The sequence below is a fragment of the Orbicella franksi genome, chromosome 1 (assembly GCF_964199315.1).
Source record: "Orbicella franksi chromosome 1, jaOrbFran1.1, whole genome shotgun sequence".
Classification (NCBI taxonomy): domain Eukaryota; kingdom Metazoa; phylum Cnidaria; class Anthozoa; order Scleractinia; family Merulinidae; genus Orbicella; species Orbicella franksi.
Genome location: NC_138145.1, coordinates 4475362 through 4494261, shown reverse-complemented (window position 1 = coordinate 4494261; position 18900 = coordinate 4475362). Strand labels below are relative to the sequence as shown.

General features: G+C 38.0%; 2 protein-coding genes and 1 long non-coding RNA gene across 5 annotated transcripts; 2 read left to right on the top strand and 1 right to left on the bottom strand.

Moving 5' to 3' along the window:
• Window positions 1-5: 5 nt before the first annotated feature.
• LOC145486473 (uncharacterized) lies at window positions 6-10951 on the top strand. 2 transcript variants are annotated; one of them, XR_014049290.1, is made up of 4 exons: window positions 6-68; window positions 190-253; window positions 4405-4524; window positions 10557-10951. It is a non-coding gene; the product is annotated as an uncharacterized LOC145486473 (long non-coding RNA). The 2 variants fall into 2 exon arrangements; XR_014049289.1 differs by lacking the exon at window positions 10557-10951 and having other exon boundaries at window positions 4405-4621.
• LOC145486457 (uncharacterized) lies at window positions 3541-11823 on the bottom strand. 2 transcript variants are annotated; one of them, XM_081465139.1, is made up of 6 exons: window positions 11720-11823; window positions 10912-11059; window positions 10372-10464; window positions 9438-9563; window positions 5468-5557; window positions 3541-3626 (listed from the first exon to the last, which is right to left on the bottom strand). In XM_081465139.1, the coding sequence occupies exons 2-5, from the start codon at window positions 11033-11035 to the stop codon at window positions 5499-5501; spliced, it is 402 nt and encodes a 133-aa protein (XP_081321265.1). In that variant the 5' UTR covers window positions 11036-11059; window positions 11720-11823; the 3' UTR covers window positions 3541-3626; window positions 5468-5498. The 2 variants fall into 2 exon arrangements, with proteins under 2 accessions (XP_081321265.1, XP_081321261.1); XM_081465135.1 differs by lacking the exon at window positions 3541-3626 and adding an exon at window positions 5209-5309 and having other exon boundaries at window positions 5468-5523.
• A 1572-nt stretch (window positions 11824-13395) lies between these two features.
• On the top strand, window positions 13396-15107 carry LOC145482715 (leucine-rich repeat-containing protein 3-like). Its single transcript, XM_081461359.1, has 3 exons — window positions 13396-13942; window positions 14026-14097; window positions 14463-15107. Exons 1-3 carry the CDS (start codon window positions 13770-13772, stop codon window positions 14536-14538), a joined length of 321 nt encoding a protein of 106 aa, XP_081317485.1. The 5' UTR covers window positions 13396-13769; the 3' UTR covers window positions 14539-15107.
• The last annotated feature ends 3793 nt before the right edge of the window (window positions 15108-18900 follow it).

Here is an 18900-nt window from a genome sequence, read left to right as displayed (position 1 = left end):
TAACCGGGCTATCAAGCCTACTGGGCGAGTATAATTATACTCGCATGATGGGATGATACGTCAAGTACGTAAGTGAATATTTTGTTTCCGCAGCTGTTTAACTAGCTAATTACCAAAATTACTTTATTCAGGCTAACTGTTTAAGTTGCGTACGAAACTCTGAACATCTTTATATCTTTTATCTTGAAGGATGCTGCAAACAAATAAGTGAGATGGGATCTCGACATTTTTCCGAGAAGATGAATTATCGCAAGTAAGTTGCACGTGATGACTGTGACGCACGCGGGGCAATATTACCTAGCCCTCCGCTTTCGAACGTCTCTCTCTTACGCTTTAGTCCAACAAAACAATGTCAACATATCCAACTACACACAACGGATATTTATCGGGTGATAGAAACGCGAGTAAACGTTTAAGAGAACTCCAGAGTGGCGTAGAATCACTCATCTGGGGCTCGTTCTCCCAACCATTCAGTCATGTCTCTATTAAACAATTAAGGTGTATTTGCGTGTACCAATTAGTTTATGAGCTCGAGATTTCTATTTCAACGACAGAGTGTTTCAATCGAGGAACTATCGGCTGATAGTTGCCCCGGGGAAATTTGAAGCTTCGAGGGAAAAATTCCAATGCCGAGACATAAACACTCTATTGCCTGTATTGTTCACCAAACATATATTTTATTTCAACCCGCTTGTTTATGGAAAAAAAATTCACGTACGAGTACTATCCACCACGTGTTTTCCTCCGACGGGCACTACGTTTACCGCAAACGTCTAACCGCAGTTTAAAGTGGAACGTTTTCCTTTCGCCGTTGCACTTGTCCGTTTCGTGAACGATCGATGCCATTTTTGCGACACTAAGAAATGTTTTTACCTATCAAGGAATTTTTCTCTACTAAATTAAAGAAAAAACAAAATTTGTAAGTAGCCGCCCAGTATCGAACGCGGAACCTCTGTTTCATAACATCCCTCTTAAAACAATACACTAACAGGTTGATTCGTCATTTCCCCGCAAAATTTAATTATAAAACGTGACTTTTTTAAATATTAATGGTAGAGTTGCCCCAACCATCAAATAAAAGCTAACCACAAGCAAACCAGTGTTAATATGAACAGTTAATGATGTGAAGTTTATATGAAAAAATTCATATATGAACAGTTCATGAACAGTTAAGCAATTGGTGAGTGCGTTTTTACTCCATCAACAAATTATAACCAGTTTTTACCTTGTCCAGGCCTAAACTAAAGCAGATATGGCATCGTCCAGTCCGAAAGGCTCGGTTACCAATGGTGGCATCGACCGTTAAGAATCACATAAATCGCATTGACCGTTTAAGAAACGGAAATCAGCTTCGCCGTTCTACGTTAGTCGATTTAGATTGGAGTAAATTGGAGCGAATAGAAATCCTTCTGTCATAGCATCTCGAAATTATAAAATTGTGCCATGGGTAGCTTTGAATGAATGAATGAATAAATGAATACCCTTATTTAAGTGTCAAACTAAAATAGCAGTAAATAACCACTAAATGGGGACACTATAAATAAATTAAAATTAATAAAGCTATTTACAATTTACAAAACGAGAATGAAATTAATGAGATAATTTACATGTGCATGATTGTTGAGTGTGGCTTAGAACTATTTACAACTATTACAACTATTTAAAATACTAGTGTCTATCATGTACGACATAAAATACAATCAGAACAATGAGCATCAGCCAGTAAGGAATTTAAATCAAACTTTCTAATACGCTGCCTAAATACAGATAATGCAGGAAGGTCTCTTATATTTTTGGTTAATAACTTTGGGCCAATGTATCTGATGGAATGCTTGCCATATGTAGTCGTGTTAAATCTTGGCATGGCGAATTCCTTGTTTCTCAGTGAATACTTGGTGTCTGTCATATGGAAGAGGTCTGCAATATATTTCGGACAAATGTCGTTTTTTGTCTTGTACATGAGAACAGCCATATCCTGTAACCGTCTGTTACGCAGGGTGCACAGATTAGCCATACTCAGTAATTTATTATAACTTGATGATCTGTCGCAATAAATAGCTCTGAGTGCCCTTTCTTGTAAACGCTCTAATTTTCTACTGTCGCTAACACGACAGAAGTGCCAAACAAGGTGCGAATAAATTAAATAGAGAAGAATAGCAGCTTTAAATAGTTGTAGCTTAGTACCAGTGGTATTAAGTTTCTGAGTCGCATCAGGACTCCTACACGCTGACTGCTTTTCTTATAGATTTTACTTGTATGCTCATCAGATCGAAGGTGCCTATCTATAGATAACCCAATTAATTCTAAGCAGTCAGTAGATGTTACGACTTTATCGTCCATGACTATATTGATATTATTGTCTAGTTTGCTACCAAGCATGAGGATTCTATACTTATCAAGGTTGCCTTTAAGGAAATTAGAAGTATACCATTGCGAAGCTTCTATAGCACTTTGTGTAAGATTATCATTAACAACCTCTATGTCACTGCTCATAGGATAAAACTGATGATCATCTGGATACATGTTAAGGTTTACGCCGATATCATGAGTAAGATCATTCTGATAAATGTTCCACAGCAGTGGCCCAAATGCTGATCCCTGAGGGCATCCCCTGGACACCTTTTCCCACCCAGTTTAACTCTACAGTGAAATAAGAGTCAAGTAGCTTGACACTATTGTCGCTTACACCGTAAGCTTTAAATTTTGCTAACATGAGAGTTTGGTACAAGGAATCAAAAGCCTTACACATATCGGTGGAGAGGACTCCGACGATTTTGCGCTCATCCAAAGCTTTCTTCCAATTCTCAATTAACGACAGCAGGGCGGTTTCGCAACCATTTCTTTTCCTGTATGCAGTTAGTTTATCACTAAACCTACCCTCAAAGGTATGGCTTCATTGTTTACTGAGTAACTGTTCAAAGACCTTATTCAGTTTACTGTAGCTTGCATAGTTATTGGTCGATAGTTCTCCTTTAGTCGAGGGTCATCCTTCTTAAAAACTGGGACCCAGTAACCTCTCTTCCACATTGCAGGCCATTCACAACTGGAGATACAAGCATTATATAGCGTAGTCAGCGGTATTGACAACTCACTTGCGCCAATTTTTAGGGCCATTGACGGGATACCATCCCAGCCATCACTTTTACTACTATTGAGGCCTTGCAGAGCGGTTTCCAACTCAACTTTGTTTACTCTCAGGAACTGGAAGTTATATATCTGTGCCAGTTGGGTTGTTAATAATACTCTGTACACTTGCATGTGTAACAAAAGAGTCATCAGTGGTGCCATCAGTATTTCCTATCCCATGAGCAATATTGGCAAAGTAATTACAAAAATAATTTGCAATCTTGGGTTGATCATGACAAAAGCTTCTATCAATCATTAGGCTCAGTTGATCGTTGTCATTCTTTTTCTTCTTTGCACTTATAAAGGGCATGAATGTTTTATAGAACTGGCTTGGCTTGGATTGAAGGAGAGTCGACTGAGTTTTCCAGTATTCCCTAATTGCTTTTCTTCTAAGTCTAGTTGCCTCGTTTCTCAGCTTACGTTTGTTTTCCCAGTTTTCCCTTGTTTGCTCCTTTTGATATTTTCTTGCGGCTCTTCTTTTGGCTCTTATGGCATTTATTCTAAGGGAATAAAGCGTCAAAGAACACACATTCAACTTAAGCCGCCGCCATATTGGATTTCTACTTTGGGTCAGTACTAGTGTCTTTCTACAAACAAACAAAATAACAAAAGGCTAGGTAGTGCTTCTTTTCCCGAAAACATTATAACCAATTTGTAGAAAAAGGATTACTTTATTCGATTCCAAGGCTATAGAGCTTGAAGTAAATGACCTACGTGAGAACCCACCTCTTCACCTTCAAAACGCTGGTCGAAAACCTCAAACGTGACGTGTGGCTCCAGTTACGTCACCCCTAGCCGTTTGCCGTTTGCGGTAAAAGTGGATTTAAAAGTCTCTAATGTCTCACCGTCAATGAAGACTATCGCGTCACGTGATCAATTTAAGCCGATAAGAATGGGGAAAAATCTGGTTGTGAACTATAAGAGGCGATAGTTGATGAGCCCGAAGAAAATCTAGAGCTAATAACATTATTGTTGTAGTATAATTGTAAGTGCAATTTTCAATTTCCAATTGTTTCATATTTCGATGCTTTAGAATAATCCCTCGGACTGGATTGTCTTATTTGCAGCTGTATTCGCACGCTCATCATTTTTTTTTTTTGGTCAACATCTTCCAGTTTCAAAGTCAAGAAACCATGAATATCCTTTGCTAATGAAATAGATAATAATAGTTTAGGGGTGGTTTCAATGTGCAATTTGCTGAATACTGAGGCCAGCCAGAATTAATACAATATGATGCTTTCAGGTGACTCACATTAACTATGCCATTAACTTTATTAGGAGTGTGTCCATGAGAAAACCAGGCAGAACCAGGCAGGAGGTGATACAGCTCAAAACACCGATTTCGCTCAAACTCGGCGCAAATGTTGGATTTTGTGAGTGGATGATTCTGGGAAAAAAGTACGTCAAAATATTTTATTCCCTTCAAGTTATGGGGCCCCCATGCAAAAAAGGCGATGTGACACTATTTTATGCATATTTAATTAGCTGTCTTTAATATAGTATTTTTACAGCAAGAAAGGCCCTGTGAAAATGAAATTCAATGGATCACGTTCTATAATTGTCAATCTCAAAGTAAAGATATTCATTTAAACTAGGCAATTTGATTTCTCTCCGTGGCTCCATCTTAAGTAAGCTGCCTACTTTGTAAGATTGAAAGGAACGGCATACAATCAGGTAACTGAGGCCTTTTTTAAAAACAAAAAGAAATAAAGAAATAAAGAAAAATAGTCCAAAGAAAAGAAGCACGCTTTGGTTGAAATTTGCATTTCTATAACTCGATAGAAACGCAGTCACAACTTTTCCGTTTTTCTTTGAGTTGTTTTCTAGAAGAAATAGAAAACACTTTTCGTGTTTCAACCGAGGTATAAAAGCACTCGTGGAAAGTTAGGAACACTCGAAGAAACTGTGGAAACACTCACCTATCGGCTCGCGTTCCCACAGCATTTCTCATTTTCCCAATTTCCACTTTATTCTTTTTATTGCTTTTTTTAAAATTACTTTTCAATTAAAACTACGGAAAACCTAAAAGGATTAACTACTGTTCCAAAATAGCTATCTTAGGCGTATTGCCATTAAAATACATGGTTCTTGCTTGTTTGCTAGTGGATCGTAACCACTGCTTTCCAGCAGAGCAACAGGATATCCTCTTCGTTAAAAAGTTGAAGTGTTCCTCTGAAGGTCATCTAGCAAATTCGAGGAAAAAAATTAAGAGAGAAAAGACGAATGAAATATTATTCTCACAGATTTGCTCAATAATGTGTAGAACTAACTTCGCTATATTTTTTTGCTTTTTCCCAAAATTTACAAATGAGCACTGATTTATGATATATACTTTAATTACCTGGAAACCTGGTGGGAATGCTCTCATTACATCAGAATACGTCCACACATACTTTTCTTAAAAAAAAAAAATAAATAAAAACAAATACACCTGCATAGAGAGAACACAACGAAAACAGCAAAAACAGTCAAAACTGAACATATTAGATGACTGATTTAGTTACGATTTGACCAATTATATTGCTCCATTGCCGGTCCAATATTTACTAAGTATTTAGCCGGGCACTCTCCCGAATGATCCCACACGATCATTCTTTTCATTTCCTCCCAACCCTCCTTCCCTTCTGTTTTATTTTGACATCAGACATGAGTATACACCTACTCAACTCCCAATCGGATATAGCGCGCTTGAGGTGGCTCGAAATAGTTTTCATTTACCCAAACAAGTTTTACAAATTCTCTTTTAAATACAGTTTGGTGCATCATTCCGGTATGAAATTTATTACAGAAATGAAAAAGATATCATAGATTCATTTCATCATATTTTGTTCCCAAAACTTGTTACCACGGAAACCATATGACGCATTTAGTTGTGCACTAAAAATTGGAATCTAATTTCGAAATCAGGTCGGTGAAATCTTTTCAGACTCCTATATTAGATGTTATCTGGATTGATCTTCAAAATATTTAAGTTCAAAAAATTCTGTCGAGCAGATAAAAGAAAAACACTACTTTTCGTCTATTGGTTTCTTAATTTTTTTTCCTTCCTACAATTTTTTATTTAAAATCGGTACTGATATACGCAGTCAATTGTTTTTACACGTCTAGGAGAATTGCAAAAAATTTCACCGATAAGAAGCGGAAATATAGACGCACGAGTTGGAAAATGAGGGAAAATTCCGAGTTGACTAGATCCGCGTTTACGCATGCGCGAAGTTTTTCACGCGTTCAATCGAGTCCACGCGAGCGGAACAATCAAGGAAATAACACGATGTCACCTTCAGGCTGTTAGTGCGAAATATTTGTTTTTTTGATGATAGAAGATATTTTTTTCCGTTTGACCTCTTTATGGGTTAAAAGAAAAATGACAAAATCAGGCGGGTAAAGTTTGCATAAACGTGCTTCAATATCTAGCTATGTGAAGGTGAATTAATCAACATGACACGAGCGTAGGACAAAGAAAAATTTTGAGTTCCCGACAGGAATGGAACCCATGACCTCCCGAACACCGGTCGGGCGCTCTATCCACTGAGCTACGAGAACTCATGGAGAGCAAGGTCATTTATTTGAGTTCATATATGACAGGTGTCCTGCATACTGCTAGGATCAACGCTATCGAATTCATCGTGAGTAGTGATAAGTTAATAAAGATTAATAAAGATTCACCATCTTTATTAACTTATCTTTGTCCCACGTTGATTAATTCACCTTCACATTTCATTATCGAGCTTAAAATTCACCATCTTTATTAACTTATCAATATCTCTTTTCTAATGACTCTAATGTTGTTTGTTACATGTATTCGTGGACATTCAAGTCTAGAAATATTTTTTCATGCCTAATTTGCAGTTGCTTAAATCATCATTACAACTGTGGTGTTGACATCATCATTTTATTTGTATAAACGATCGATTGTAATGGTTTCATTCAATTTCAAACCTCGCATGGCCGGCCATAACAGTGCGGTTGAAAATTAAAAAGTAAACAAAACAAATAAGTCTCAGCTTTTATCACCGAAGCACTTCGCGTTCTTCACTACTGCTGTACCTCTCTTCCCTCGTCCCCATCAAACTAAAGTTTTTTTTCACCATACCGCCTTTGAGCAAATTAACTGCTCGAGTATTTTTTGTTTTGTTTTGTTTTTGTTTTAGCTTTTGAATTTTGCCAAACGAGAAAAGATTAAACGACGAAACGCGACCAAACGTGTCAGGAACTTCAACTATCGATCTTCATGGACTGTGTTTTAGGTGTTTTTCCGTCTACCTGTTTTTTAATTGCACTGGACGTTTCCTCTCCAACATATTCTGTATAAAAGCTGCCCAAAACAAATGAATAAACTCCTTCTAGCCACATAAATCCCTGTGGGACTCTGCGAGGAATTGAAAGCGACGGTCGTTGTTGTGAGATTTTTCTCGATCGCAAGCGCTGCGAGAGGGAGTGACGCAAACATAACACTGAGGTGAGGAAGTAACCAAGGGAGAGAAATTTCTGATAGTTGGAAGATGAAAAGAATTACCCATGAGCTTTAAAGCGGCGCTCAAAAAGGAGGCAAAAATATGCCAAACACATTGTGTACATTTTTTCATGGGATTTCGCGGGTTTTTATAACACACATGCGCGCTATTAGAACTCAGGCTGCGCGCGCCATAAAGTTATTTTGAGCCATCTTAACTTTGTGATATAAAATACAAGTAAACTTGTACAGCGATATGCTAGTACACAATAAAACGTCACAGAAAACCAAATGGAAGCTGTGTTATGTGCATTGCGCGTGATCAGCCAAGGCAACTACATGCAATTCTGCCTGACCTGTTAAACCGGTTTCTAGAGTGTACCTAGTCGTTTCTCGCGTTGTTTGTACATTGAGTGTGTAGAGTTGGAGAAATAAAAGCTAATAAAAGGCTTCTCCGAGAAGAATTTTTCTCGTGCGAAAGCATTTTACAATCGACTGGCGTACGAAAACTAAGACAAAGTAATCACTCTAGACGATCACAAGTATAGGCAATCCAGGAACTAAATAGAATGTAACTCGAAGCCATTTGGTGTAGCTGGTTGGAGGTACCAATAAAACTAGTGAGTTACTGGTGGTTTTCGTTCTACTTGTTTTTTTGGTTTGCTTATTCTTTTTCTTTAGACTAGAATTGTAAATAATTATTTTAATTGATCATTTTCTTTACACAGTTCGTGAGGCCATTTTGATCATATCCTCATGCTAAGTTGCGCCATAGAAATATTAATTATTATGATTATTTATAGCGAGTGTGTGTTTGATCTGGGTCGCCTGCAAAAAATGACTAGGGAAAATCTGAATAAGGAACAAAGGATAGCGATCTTTTATGAAAACGAAAAAAATAACAATGACAATTTTACACAAAGGATTAGATCTTAAGACCGTAAATACCATAAAGGAGACAACAGTATGTACGTTAATATCATCAACCTTGTTTTGGTTAAAATGTTGCCGTATAATGTCGTCTTAATGCTTCAACATTATTCATCTTTTTTACGAAAATAATATTGCTGTAAATTGCCACGGCCCCGATTTGTTTCTAGTGGTTTGACTCCTTGACGACGTTTTACAATAAAATTTTCCATTACATGTTGTCGTGCGTCAGTTAAGTTATAGACTACAGAGGACGTCAAAATGTGGTAATAGCGTAAGTGAAACACTCGACTATCGCCTCGTGTGCCACTTTTTTGTTCTCACCACGTTTTAATGCCATCTGTGATCAGATCGCTAGACACACGGCAACATGGAAGCTGTTTGTTAATTTGATACTGACTTTCAGTATTTATCTTAATACATTTTTCGTAGGGCTGCCTTGTTTATAGCTTGCCTAGGAAGCTCTACAGTTTGATTAGAAAATTAGCAATACTTTTGCCTTGCGTTTTCGAGTTGTCATATACTCCTGGCATCAATGCTTTCATTGCTGCGCGACGTACTTAATCGAAAAGCAACATGGATAGCTGACGCCCTAAGCCATATTTGGTATCGCAAAGAGCAGCATAAACGTTTTATGCTCAAACGAGAGAAAAAAAAAAAATTCGGAGGTAAATAACGATGAGGTATGCGTGAGACTGATATCAGCCTCGGCCGCTGGCGTCCTCTTTTTTAACTTCCCTGGGGAATATAATAATAATAATAATAATTAATAATAATAATAATAATAATAATAATAATAATAATAACTTTATTTATCCTGGTAAAGACCGGTCAGTCGATCAAGATATAGATTGACTGGTATTAATCGGTGACCAGTATAAAAAAAAATAAAATAAAATAGATAGGGATATTTTTATTGAATACTTACCACCAGCAGGTAAACTGCATAACTCTGGAAATTTAGGACAAGCATTATCCCTTCCTCTTCCTACAGTCTTACCGTCTTTTACTGTTATCAATTCGTATTGCATTGTGGCAGCAAAAACGTCAACCGCTATTAGAAAGAAACATAAGTTTAGCCACTGTTACATGTGATGTTTTAGGTCTACCACTATTAGATATTTGGCAATACTGAATTAGCGAAATGACACAATGCCATCCATCCAACGAGTAGCTGTTCCCTCAGTGGTCCGCTGTTGTACCGTTCTCCTGTTGTTGTGTTTTTTGATCATGGGCATCCATACCTGAAGCATGGATGCCCACGATCAAAAAACACAACAACAGGAGAACGGTACAACAGCGGACCACTGAGGGAACAGCTACTCGTCGGAACAATGGAACAATAGGAGGATCGAAATGCACCAATCACAGCGACCTTTGTGATATAAATGATACCGAGCAATCAGTCGACCTTATCGCCTGAAGAAGACTAGCAGTAAGCAGTCGAAACGTCGCGATCTATGCATCTCAAGTGACTACATCGTGAGACAAACGATAATACACGTTATTATAGCTATTTCAAACTTAGCAGATTTAAAGGAAAAATGTTACGCAGCCTTTGCCAAGTAGAAAGCAAAATGCCGAACAGTTGCTTAATAAAATTGTCGTTTATTCATCATCCAAAGTTAACTGGTGTTAAAGGCATTTAAGAATCAAAAACGCAGTGGTTTCGTAGATGCCAACAATGGTAAACTGTGTCCGATCGAGCGAACGAATTTATTATGTCTCTGATCTACCTATGTCTTTTCGTTTTGAAGCCTAACGCAAGCTAGCTTGGAAGAAGTATTCATGATGAACACTTTATTCGTCAGCAAAATGTTTGATCATGAAATGCCTCATTTATATATTCAATATCAGCTTACCAGGCGTAAATGTCACGCTGACATTAGCAATTCTCCCAGATGGTATGAAAGGCCATGGGGAAATTTTGATCTTCGCTGTCTCATCATGCGGACCTGTAAAGATATTCGGAAATAACAAGCCTTAAACTGAATATGTAGCCGATATGACTGTGTACCTTTTACGGCGTTTTTTTTTCTTTTTTTAGATAAAACGCCGTGAATTAGACGGGGAGGCGGCTGTTACACGCAGTCGGTACTGCCGGAGTCATCACTCCTGCAGGGACAGCCTTTACATGCATGGGTTTCCGTGGAAAGCGCAAAAAAGCAGATGAGCTAGACTAGGAAATAGAAGCATGGGGAGGTGTCATGGAACGCTTATGCGCTATTTGGCATAGCATGCCAGACCAGTTAAGTAGGCAGTTATCTAATTAAGTAGCTAACTTGGTGTAAGGAATATTTGGTGCGAAAATACGCAAGATATAACTATACTCCCCAAAAGAAGAGAAGCAGTTGTGAGGTTATTTTGGATGATTCGAGGTGAATTAGTGGAATAAATCTTACCACAGAATTTCACTTGTTTAACTTCCACTCCCGCGGGAAGTCCTGCATTCCTACTGATGAAGCCTAGAACCAGGGAAAGGGCGAGAGAAAACAGCTGCTGATTGATCAAATTCATCGTCATCATGGTAACCACCGCCTGATGGTGTACCTGTGAGTATTATGGATGATGTTGTTACAAATTAATAGCAATAAGGTAGTACATGATTATCTAATAATCAATTTGTTGATACGTAATATTGGCTGTAGTAACAAATTTTGAAAAGCTATCGCGTCGAGCGTTCGCCCCTTATCGGTGGATTGCGGGTTGTTATTTAGGATCTAAGATCGGCTAGGTCATGGTGCATCAAAGGAACCGCTCAATCATTGCCCTGAGTGGATTAATCAATTTGTCTGATACAAATATTGATGAGGGAAAAAACACACCTTCCAATTTCCACTTTGATACGGAAACATTGGAAGAATAGCCACTCCGTGGAGGTGCCTTAGATCATTCCCATTTATTGATTTAAGTCAGTGATTTTACATCATTGGCCCAATGAAGAGCAGGAATAATTCGTGGGAAAACAGAACGTTTGCAAATGAAGCCCAGTTTTATTTTGTTTTATTTTGTGATTTTTGTTTCCTATTAACGTTTTCTGGCTGATCTTTCCCGCTTCACGCCGCATCGTGCAGCAATAAACGATCATTTAATTTATATTATAATGAATGGCAGATAATAGAGTCTTAGCCTCTAGAAGTTGTCCACGGAAATTCGAGTGAAGCACTACATCAAATTAAATCATTCTTTTCATGACCAGTCAAGTCTTACCTCACTGAGTTTCTTGACTGGAACAAAGCGCGACAGAGCCTTTTTGACTGAAACTTTTACCACGTCTCATGAACTTCTCAAATATTGATATTTGCAATAATCATCTTTCGTATAGCTTCAATGTTGTCATAATAATGGCTCGAAACTTAAACAAAATGGTTTTCGTTGGATGAGCTGTTCCGTTGGAGATACGAAACTTTCGAAAAGGGACGGAAGCTCATCTCAGAGTGATTGTTTAATTTCACCAAAATTTTTTTCTGTCAATAGATGTGTTCAAAACGTATTTGCCACAATTCATGTATGTGACGTTTCTACCATTCACCTAGCTTTGGCATATGATCACTCACTTTCGATTACTGTCATTCATAGTGAAAGTGCTTACGAAAAACACGATAAGAAATTAAGATTCTAGAAAGTTCCTAGAACTTTTTATGTATGCAATGTTTTCCACAATCTGCAATATATCTTACTAGTTTTATGTAGGCAAGGTAATTACAAAGAAATACACTAAGTAAAACGTATTTGGTCCATTTTCTTAGAAGGACAATTATCGTGAGTGATGAGGAGTGACACGCGCGCAGCAGTATTAGGAGTACTTTCGAACCGTGATCTCCTCAGACTTAACGAGCAATGTGAACACATTTAATAAACGGTGTTATGATAGCGACAACTGGTACGTCTCGGACAAGTATTGCTTTCAACCAAAATAGGAGTAATATAGCACATCGTGCTTGCTTCGAATCGTTATAATTTCAGATACATGTGAAACTGGTCTAAGACAAAGACAAGAATTTTGAATTACTTTTTCAAAACGTCACGTATTTCGGTTTAACTTTCAAGAAAGCAAAGGCCCCAAAATGAAATGAATTATTAACTTTGGCTCAAGCGTTTTCTAAGCATGGATCACAAAATGCTTTTGCGTCATTACCTACGAAAGGCAGATCGAGCTTTTTGTTTCTCAGCTTAGCACTGCAAACATCCGGTTCAACCTAAATCGGTCAAAGTTCAGTTTATTAGACTGCAATGCCTTGTCATAGATTCGATCTAATAGGTAGTTCGCTTCAAATTGTGAGTGGGACTTCATTGTGGTAAGTAATAGCGGAATAGTAGAAAGTGATACATGCAAGTTAGTCATTGGATTACGTTTCCCCCCCAAAATGTTCAGAAGGGTCAGTTTATTCAAGAAAACAATTCATTTTGCAGAAAATTCTCCAGGGATTATTTATTTTAATCTTTGTGTCATTGGCTACGCGAGGGGGAAGACCTGTTTCTCATCGAAGAACTGCGAACATCCAAAACAACTTTAAAATCGTGAACGTTACTTGACTTCAATGCCTTCTTCAATAAAACTATTAGATTCATTTTAATAGTTGTGAATAGGGCTTCTTTTTGTTTGGTTATTTCGACAGAGAACAAAAGCAAAATACAGTAAAACCCGCGTGTAAGAACCTTGTGTTTAAGAAACCGATGGCAGAAATTTGCCCTTTTAATCCTCAAAATTATGTGAACCTGTTTAGCCAAGCAACATCAAGTAGGTCCTTATATGTGGGTTACAGTTAAACTATGATGAACATTGAGAAACAAGGAGTCTGACTTTGAGATTGCAAATTCATATTTCAAGAAAATACTAAACACAGTTGTGAATAACTAATGTATGCTCAACGACTAAACGCAAGTTTATTTATTTTTCTGATAATCAACAACTATATCTCCTTCATAGAAATTAAGAACCTATTTAAGAACCCACTTAGCTTAAATTGCTAATAACTACCCCAAAATACAAGGACCTATTTTGCCAGAGTTAAAAAAATGCAGGTGTTTACTGTACCAGAAATGATACATGTAAGATAGTTACCGTGCATCATGCCCCCTACCCGACCCCAAAATAAAGAACGGCCATTTAAGTCGAGAAAGTAATTCATTTCTGGGTATAAAATGATCTCAAATATTAATTGTTTACATACTACAAGAAGCTTTAGCGGACGCCAATAATTGATATGTGTGTGTGTGTTCCAGCAGAACGCACCGGAACTGAGCTGGCTTTGAAGCGATGTACTTAATTACTCTGAGGCAGATCGTTTTCGTCATGTGGCTTGTGGTGGCTTGTGAAAGTGTTTGTCCACCCCTATGTACCTGTTCGCCTTTTCGCAAGACACGTATCAGAGTTAAATGTAATACTACTGGGCAGATACCAAGTGATATTCCATTTAACACGGTGAAGCTGTAAGTTCCGTGCAAAACCTCCTTTGCGAATGCTTCTTGACCGGTTGTCGCTTTACATGTGATGTCCATGCTTCTCCCTTTAGAGATCTCTCTGGGTGTCATTTGAACTCCATTTCACAAGAATCTTTTGGAAATCTCAATTCGCTAAAAGTTCTGTAAGTAAAATTATAACCAAAGCGTTAATTTACGATATCTATAGTTCTATTTATTACTATTATTATTATTATTTTTTTAAATTAGAAAATGATTTTAAGATCTTAACGAGAGCCATATAATAAACTTCTTGTTAACTTTTGCAACTTAGTAACTTAACTACACATAAGGTTCGCCCTTTGTCCCAGTAAGGCGAAGTTCGCACGCACCAAAGAGTCTTCGGGGGCATTACTGGGGTCAGGGTCCTTGCACTCGATTAATACGATTAAATAAATATAGACTATGCCCGTGGCTGGTCGATAAATTGAATATAATGCAGTATAATCTTCAAACTATACCCAAAGCTTCCATGCAATTTTTCTTTCAGAGGCCTCTTGAGGAACTTGCTGAAGATTATTCCAGAAGACACTTTCCGGAATATGACGTCACTAGAGATGATGTAAAAGCTTTATGTTATGCTTCTTTGTTTCCAAAACACAGTTGACTCAATGAATTGTTTTTTTTTTTGTCTTTGGCCACAATATGTAAACCTTGCATTAAAAATTTGACAAGATATCTGTTTCATGCGAAATCAAAATGATGTCAAAATTAACTTGGAGTCAATGAGAGATAATATAATAATAATAATATATCGTAATTGACCACTCCCCTAATAGGGCTTTTCAGGGCCACTGAAACCAAATGTTGAAACGAATATTGCAAATGAACATAACGTGGTTAAAAATCCCAACTGGCGGGAGGCAGACCAGTTGTCTATGTAGAAGCATGACCGAGGAGTTGAACTAGGATCTACCGAGAAGCAACTCCAGCTTAGTGGTCAGATCGGGACTTGTACCCGCGACCTCCGGATTTCAAGTCCGGCGCCCTAACCATTCGGCCACTCTGCCTCCTATAGAGAGGACTATTGTGAGTCACAATTTAACACGAAATTAAAGCCATCTTTCTGATATCTTTCTGATAAACAGCAGAACAAGAGCTATTTTCTTAAAATATGTATTACATAAACAGTAACTTAATTAATTACGAATTGTTTTTATCAGTTGTCATCGACAGCAAGGCGCAAGGTAAGTCGTAAAGTTACAACCAGATCTATATCTCTACTCAGTTGTCGTGTACAAAATCTTCACATATAATGTGAATAATGTTAAGATGACTTCTGCAGAACATTCGAGCAATAATGGCAAAAATTGAGTTACCTAAGAAACCTCATGGCATGATAATATTTTGTCTGCAGTTAACAATAACTTATCGAGAAGTTAGCTCAAGCTGACCCCGTGAGGGGAAAATTGAGCTTGAAGTTAACCATGTTAAAACGGACGTTTCGCATTAATTAAAAACACGGTAACACACGCTTTAAGGACCGCCGCTCAAAACAGTTTCCAGCACTTTCCAAGACTCAGCTTTTGATGGGTCATTATAATCATTCTTTATCAGTTGATGCTACAATCATGGTATCAAAAAAAATCTGTCCATGGGGTTCGGAGCCACCTTAAATTTTCGAATATTTAAGGTGGCTCGGAACCCCATCGATATATATATATATTTAAAACTTAACCAAAAAATGCATCTCTTCGTGCTCATCAAAATTTGATAACATAAAAAAATTTCACCGCGCCGTTTTTGCACCTTTTTGGTTCTCTATGGTTTCAATTCCCTTTTTGCTGTTTTTGTTTCTTGTTTTTAATCAGAAATCTGGAAAGCAACTTCATTAAAGGAGGATTTCACCTTCCAGAAAGCGTGAAAAACATGTGAGTGTCTGCCAAGTTGCAAATACATGAATCTCTCAGTTACTACGCGCACTGTGATTGGTCAACCTGGCGGGTCGTACGCTACAATTTAAAGCTTTTTTTGTTACCAAAATGTTTTGTGACTTATCCCCAGGCGTTCTTAACTTTTCTAGCAATTAAAAGTTAAAATCTCTATTTTACTTTAAATTGCGTATCAAAACGTGCTAACAACTTAACAACGATTTTAAATTGGCTCGTTTTGCCTTCTACGTGTGTCAAAAATTCGAAGCTATTCCGCGTGAATATAAATCGTTCCCGAACCCAATAGAGATATAGTAAATATCTAGCCTTAATAACCTGGCCTTCTCGGTCCGTACTGTAAGTTACGGATCCTCAGTTTTCCACTTACTATTTATGGCCCGCGCGCTTCACGATTGGACCATAAATCGACCGTGAAAAAACTCGGTCCGTAACTTACAGTACGGACCGAGATGACGAGGTTAGTAAGGAGTATGTATTTTTTCCAATACAGTCTCAAAATAAACATGTATGCACTTTATTTCCAAAGCCTGTGAATAAACATAGAGCCTCGTTTGCAAAGTATTATTATTTAAAACGTGCAATTGTCAAGATTTCCAGTGAAGAAAGAGCTCAATTGACTGTAAGCTGACGAGTCCAAATACCACCATTCTCCCTCGCCGTTTTTACATTCGTTTCAGACCTTTCGTTCGAATATTGACCGTCGCCCGCATTCGCAAAAAAAATACGACTGTTTTGCAGTCTATGGTATGTTTTGATTTCGTTTCACAGCAGAGCTGTTTTCTGCACTCTCAGCTATCTTTTTGTTCGGCCGGGCCTTCGTTTGTTTTGTGCTTGTTTGGCTGTTCATCATTTGGGCGTTTATTCGGTTTTAGGAAGTTTAATTCAACAAACTTTAACCGGCGGCAACAGAAACGAGTACAAGGCTGTGTAAGCGTGCGTTATAATTCTTTGTTCATTTTTTTTTTTTATCGTTGTTTACAAAAGGTCACCAAACAACAACGTTAAATAGCCACATTCTACATATTCGAGAGAACGTTACTATACGACGGCCAATTTATAAAATTTCTTTTTCTAATTTTGACGCTGTCTTACATATCCTATTTGGGATATTTCTGACCGTATAGACAAACTGCATGAATCTAAATTCTCGCGAGATTCGTAGGTTGAATATTAAGTCGTTTTTCAATGGACGATGCCTTTGGCGTTGTTGCCGTTAGTGCTTAAACTGCCTTTTGCTAGCGTCTGCGTGCACTTTCGACCATCTGTTTGTACGGTTGTCTAGCTTGTGTTTGGGCGTTTGTTTGCTTTGCACTCGTTTGTCTAAACATTTCTCTGCCGTTCATTCAGTCGTGCAGGGGAAATCGTCTCTTATTTAAACTCCAATTAAAGTTTCTAAATGTTAAAAACATACCGAGAGCCGAAGCTCCTTTGCTTTTAATCACAAATCAAAGAAGACATCCCCACAGCGTTGGAGGTTTTCCTTTGCTTTGAAACGAGGCGAAACGAAACGACATCAACAGATCCTCCACATAACTTGACATCCAACGCACGAGTGATATCCAAGGAAGAACTGGGTACAATGTCTAAAAATAACTAAGAGGGATTATCTTAGGTAGAAGGCCTATATAGGGGATTCACTCTCCTTCGCACGACTGGCTTCCTTTTATCCAACAATTCTCCACGTCCTTTATTCCCTGCAATAGTTTAATCATGCGGTGGAGAGCTCCACAGTATCAATACAAGAAATCACTCGACTCTTCCTTCAAGTGAGATCTTACTTCGCGTGTTTCCGTGTTTTCGGTTTCTGCTTTCCTTGAGCGCACACGATCGTGGATCACTGATACACACGTTCATGAATAACATCCAAGAAGCCATGGACGGCAGCTGCAGAGAACTCGTCGTTTGAATTCTTCAGAATCCTCTCTACGATCATTCGTTCTTGAGTTGATTTTCCTGGATGGAAGTTAGATAAAGGCTTCATCTAGGCAACTGAAAAGGCCGCGTTCCTGTAGGTTGGAATGTTACTTTTATATGATTCTTGTGCTAGAGTTAAAAACTTGCGACAAACTCCACTCAAAAACAACTGAAAATGTTGCTTTTGAGCATCAGACAATAACTCTTTAGCAAAGCGTTCGAACTCGCCATTAACGCGTAAGTCACTTAACAGAGTTGATCGCAGCTGCATTGCCACTTCCACGCTTCCTCTGAAGAGAGGATCCAGGACGTAAGCTCTTCCGTCTGCTCAGCATTTAACTTATCTTCTACCTTTCGCTTTTTTCTGGACGGCGCGGACTTGGTGGAAGACGCATTACCCTTCGATGTTTTTGCTGTTCTTGCTGGTCCTTTTCCTTTACCACGACTGTAACCTCACTACTATTTCCACAAGATGTGCTTAATTCTGATGAAGAGATTACAACATCCCAGAACATCACAATACACATGGCGCAATAACTCGTTGAAAGTGCAATGCAGGCTAGATTACTGGCTGGTTTCAAAAGAATTGTCAGCGCTTGTGACAGATTCCGGAATCGTCACCTCAACAATATCAGATCATTCTGCAATAACTCTTCACCTGCAATCAAAAGAGTACGTTCAACGAGGTCCAGGTTTTTGGAAGATAAATAACTCTCTTTCAAGGAAAGGTTCGTACAGGATCTTTCGAGTAAGATACCGGAGTTCAAACAAAACATGATTATTTGGACGACAAAGGCCTATACTGGGAAATGATTAAAATGGAGGTGGGAGGTTTCTGTGTTCAATATACAAAACGAGAAGACAGGGAAGGCCGGAATACCGAAAAGCACCTCCAACAACAAATTGATCATTTGATGAACTACCTAAAGACTGACAGAGCAAAAGAAAACATATCAAAACTTTACCGTCTCAGAGCAGAATATAATGCGATTGCTGAATACAGAACAGAAGGTGCTATAATAAGAAGCAGGATACTTTGCATGAAAATGGCGAAAAAAACACTAAATATTTTCTGAATATGGAAAAAAGACAACATTGTAAATCACGCATTTCAAAGCTTAA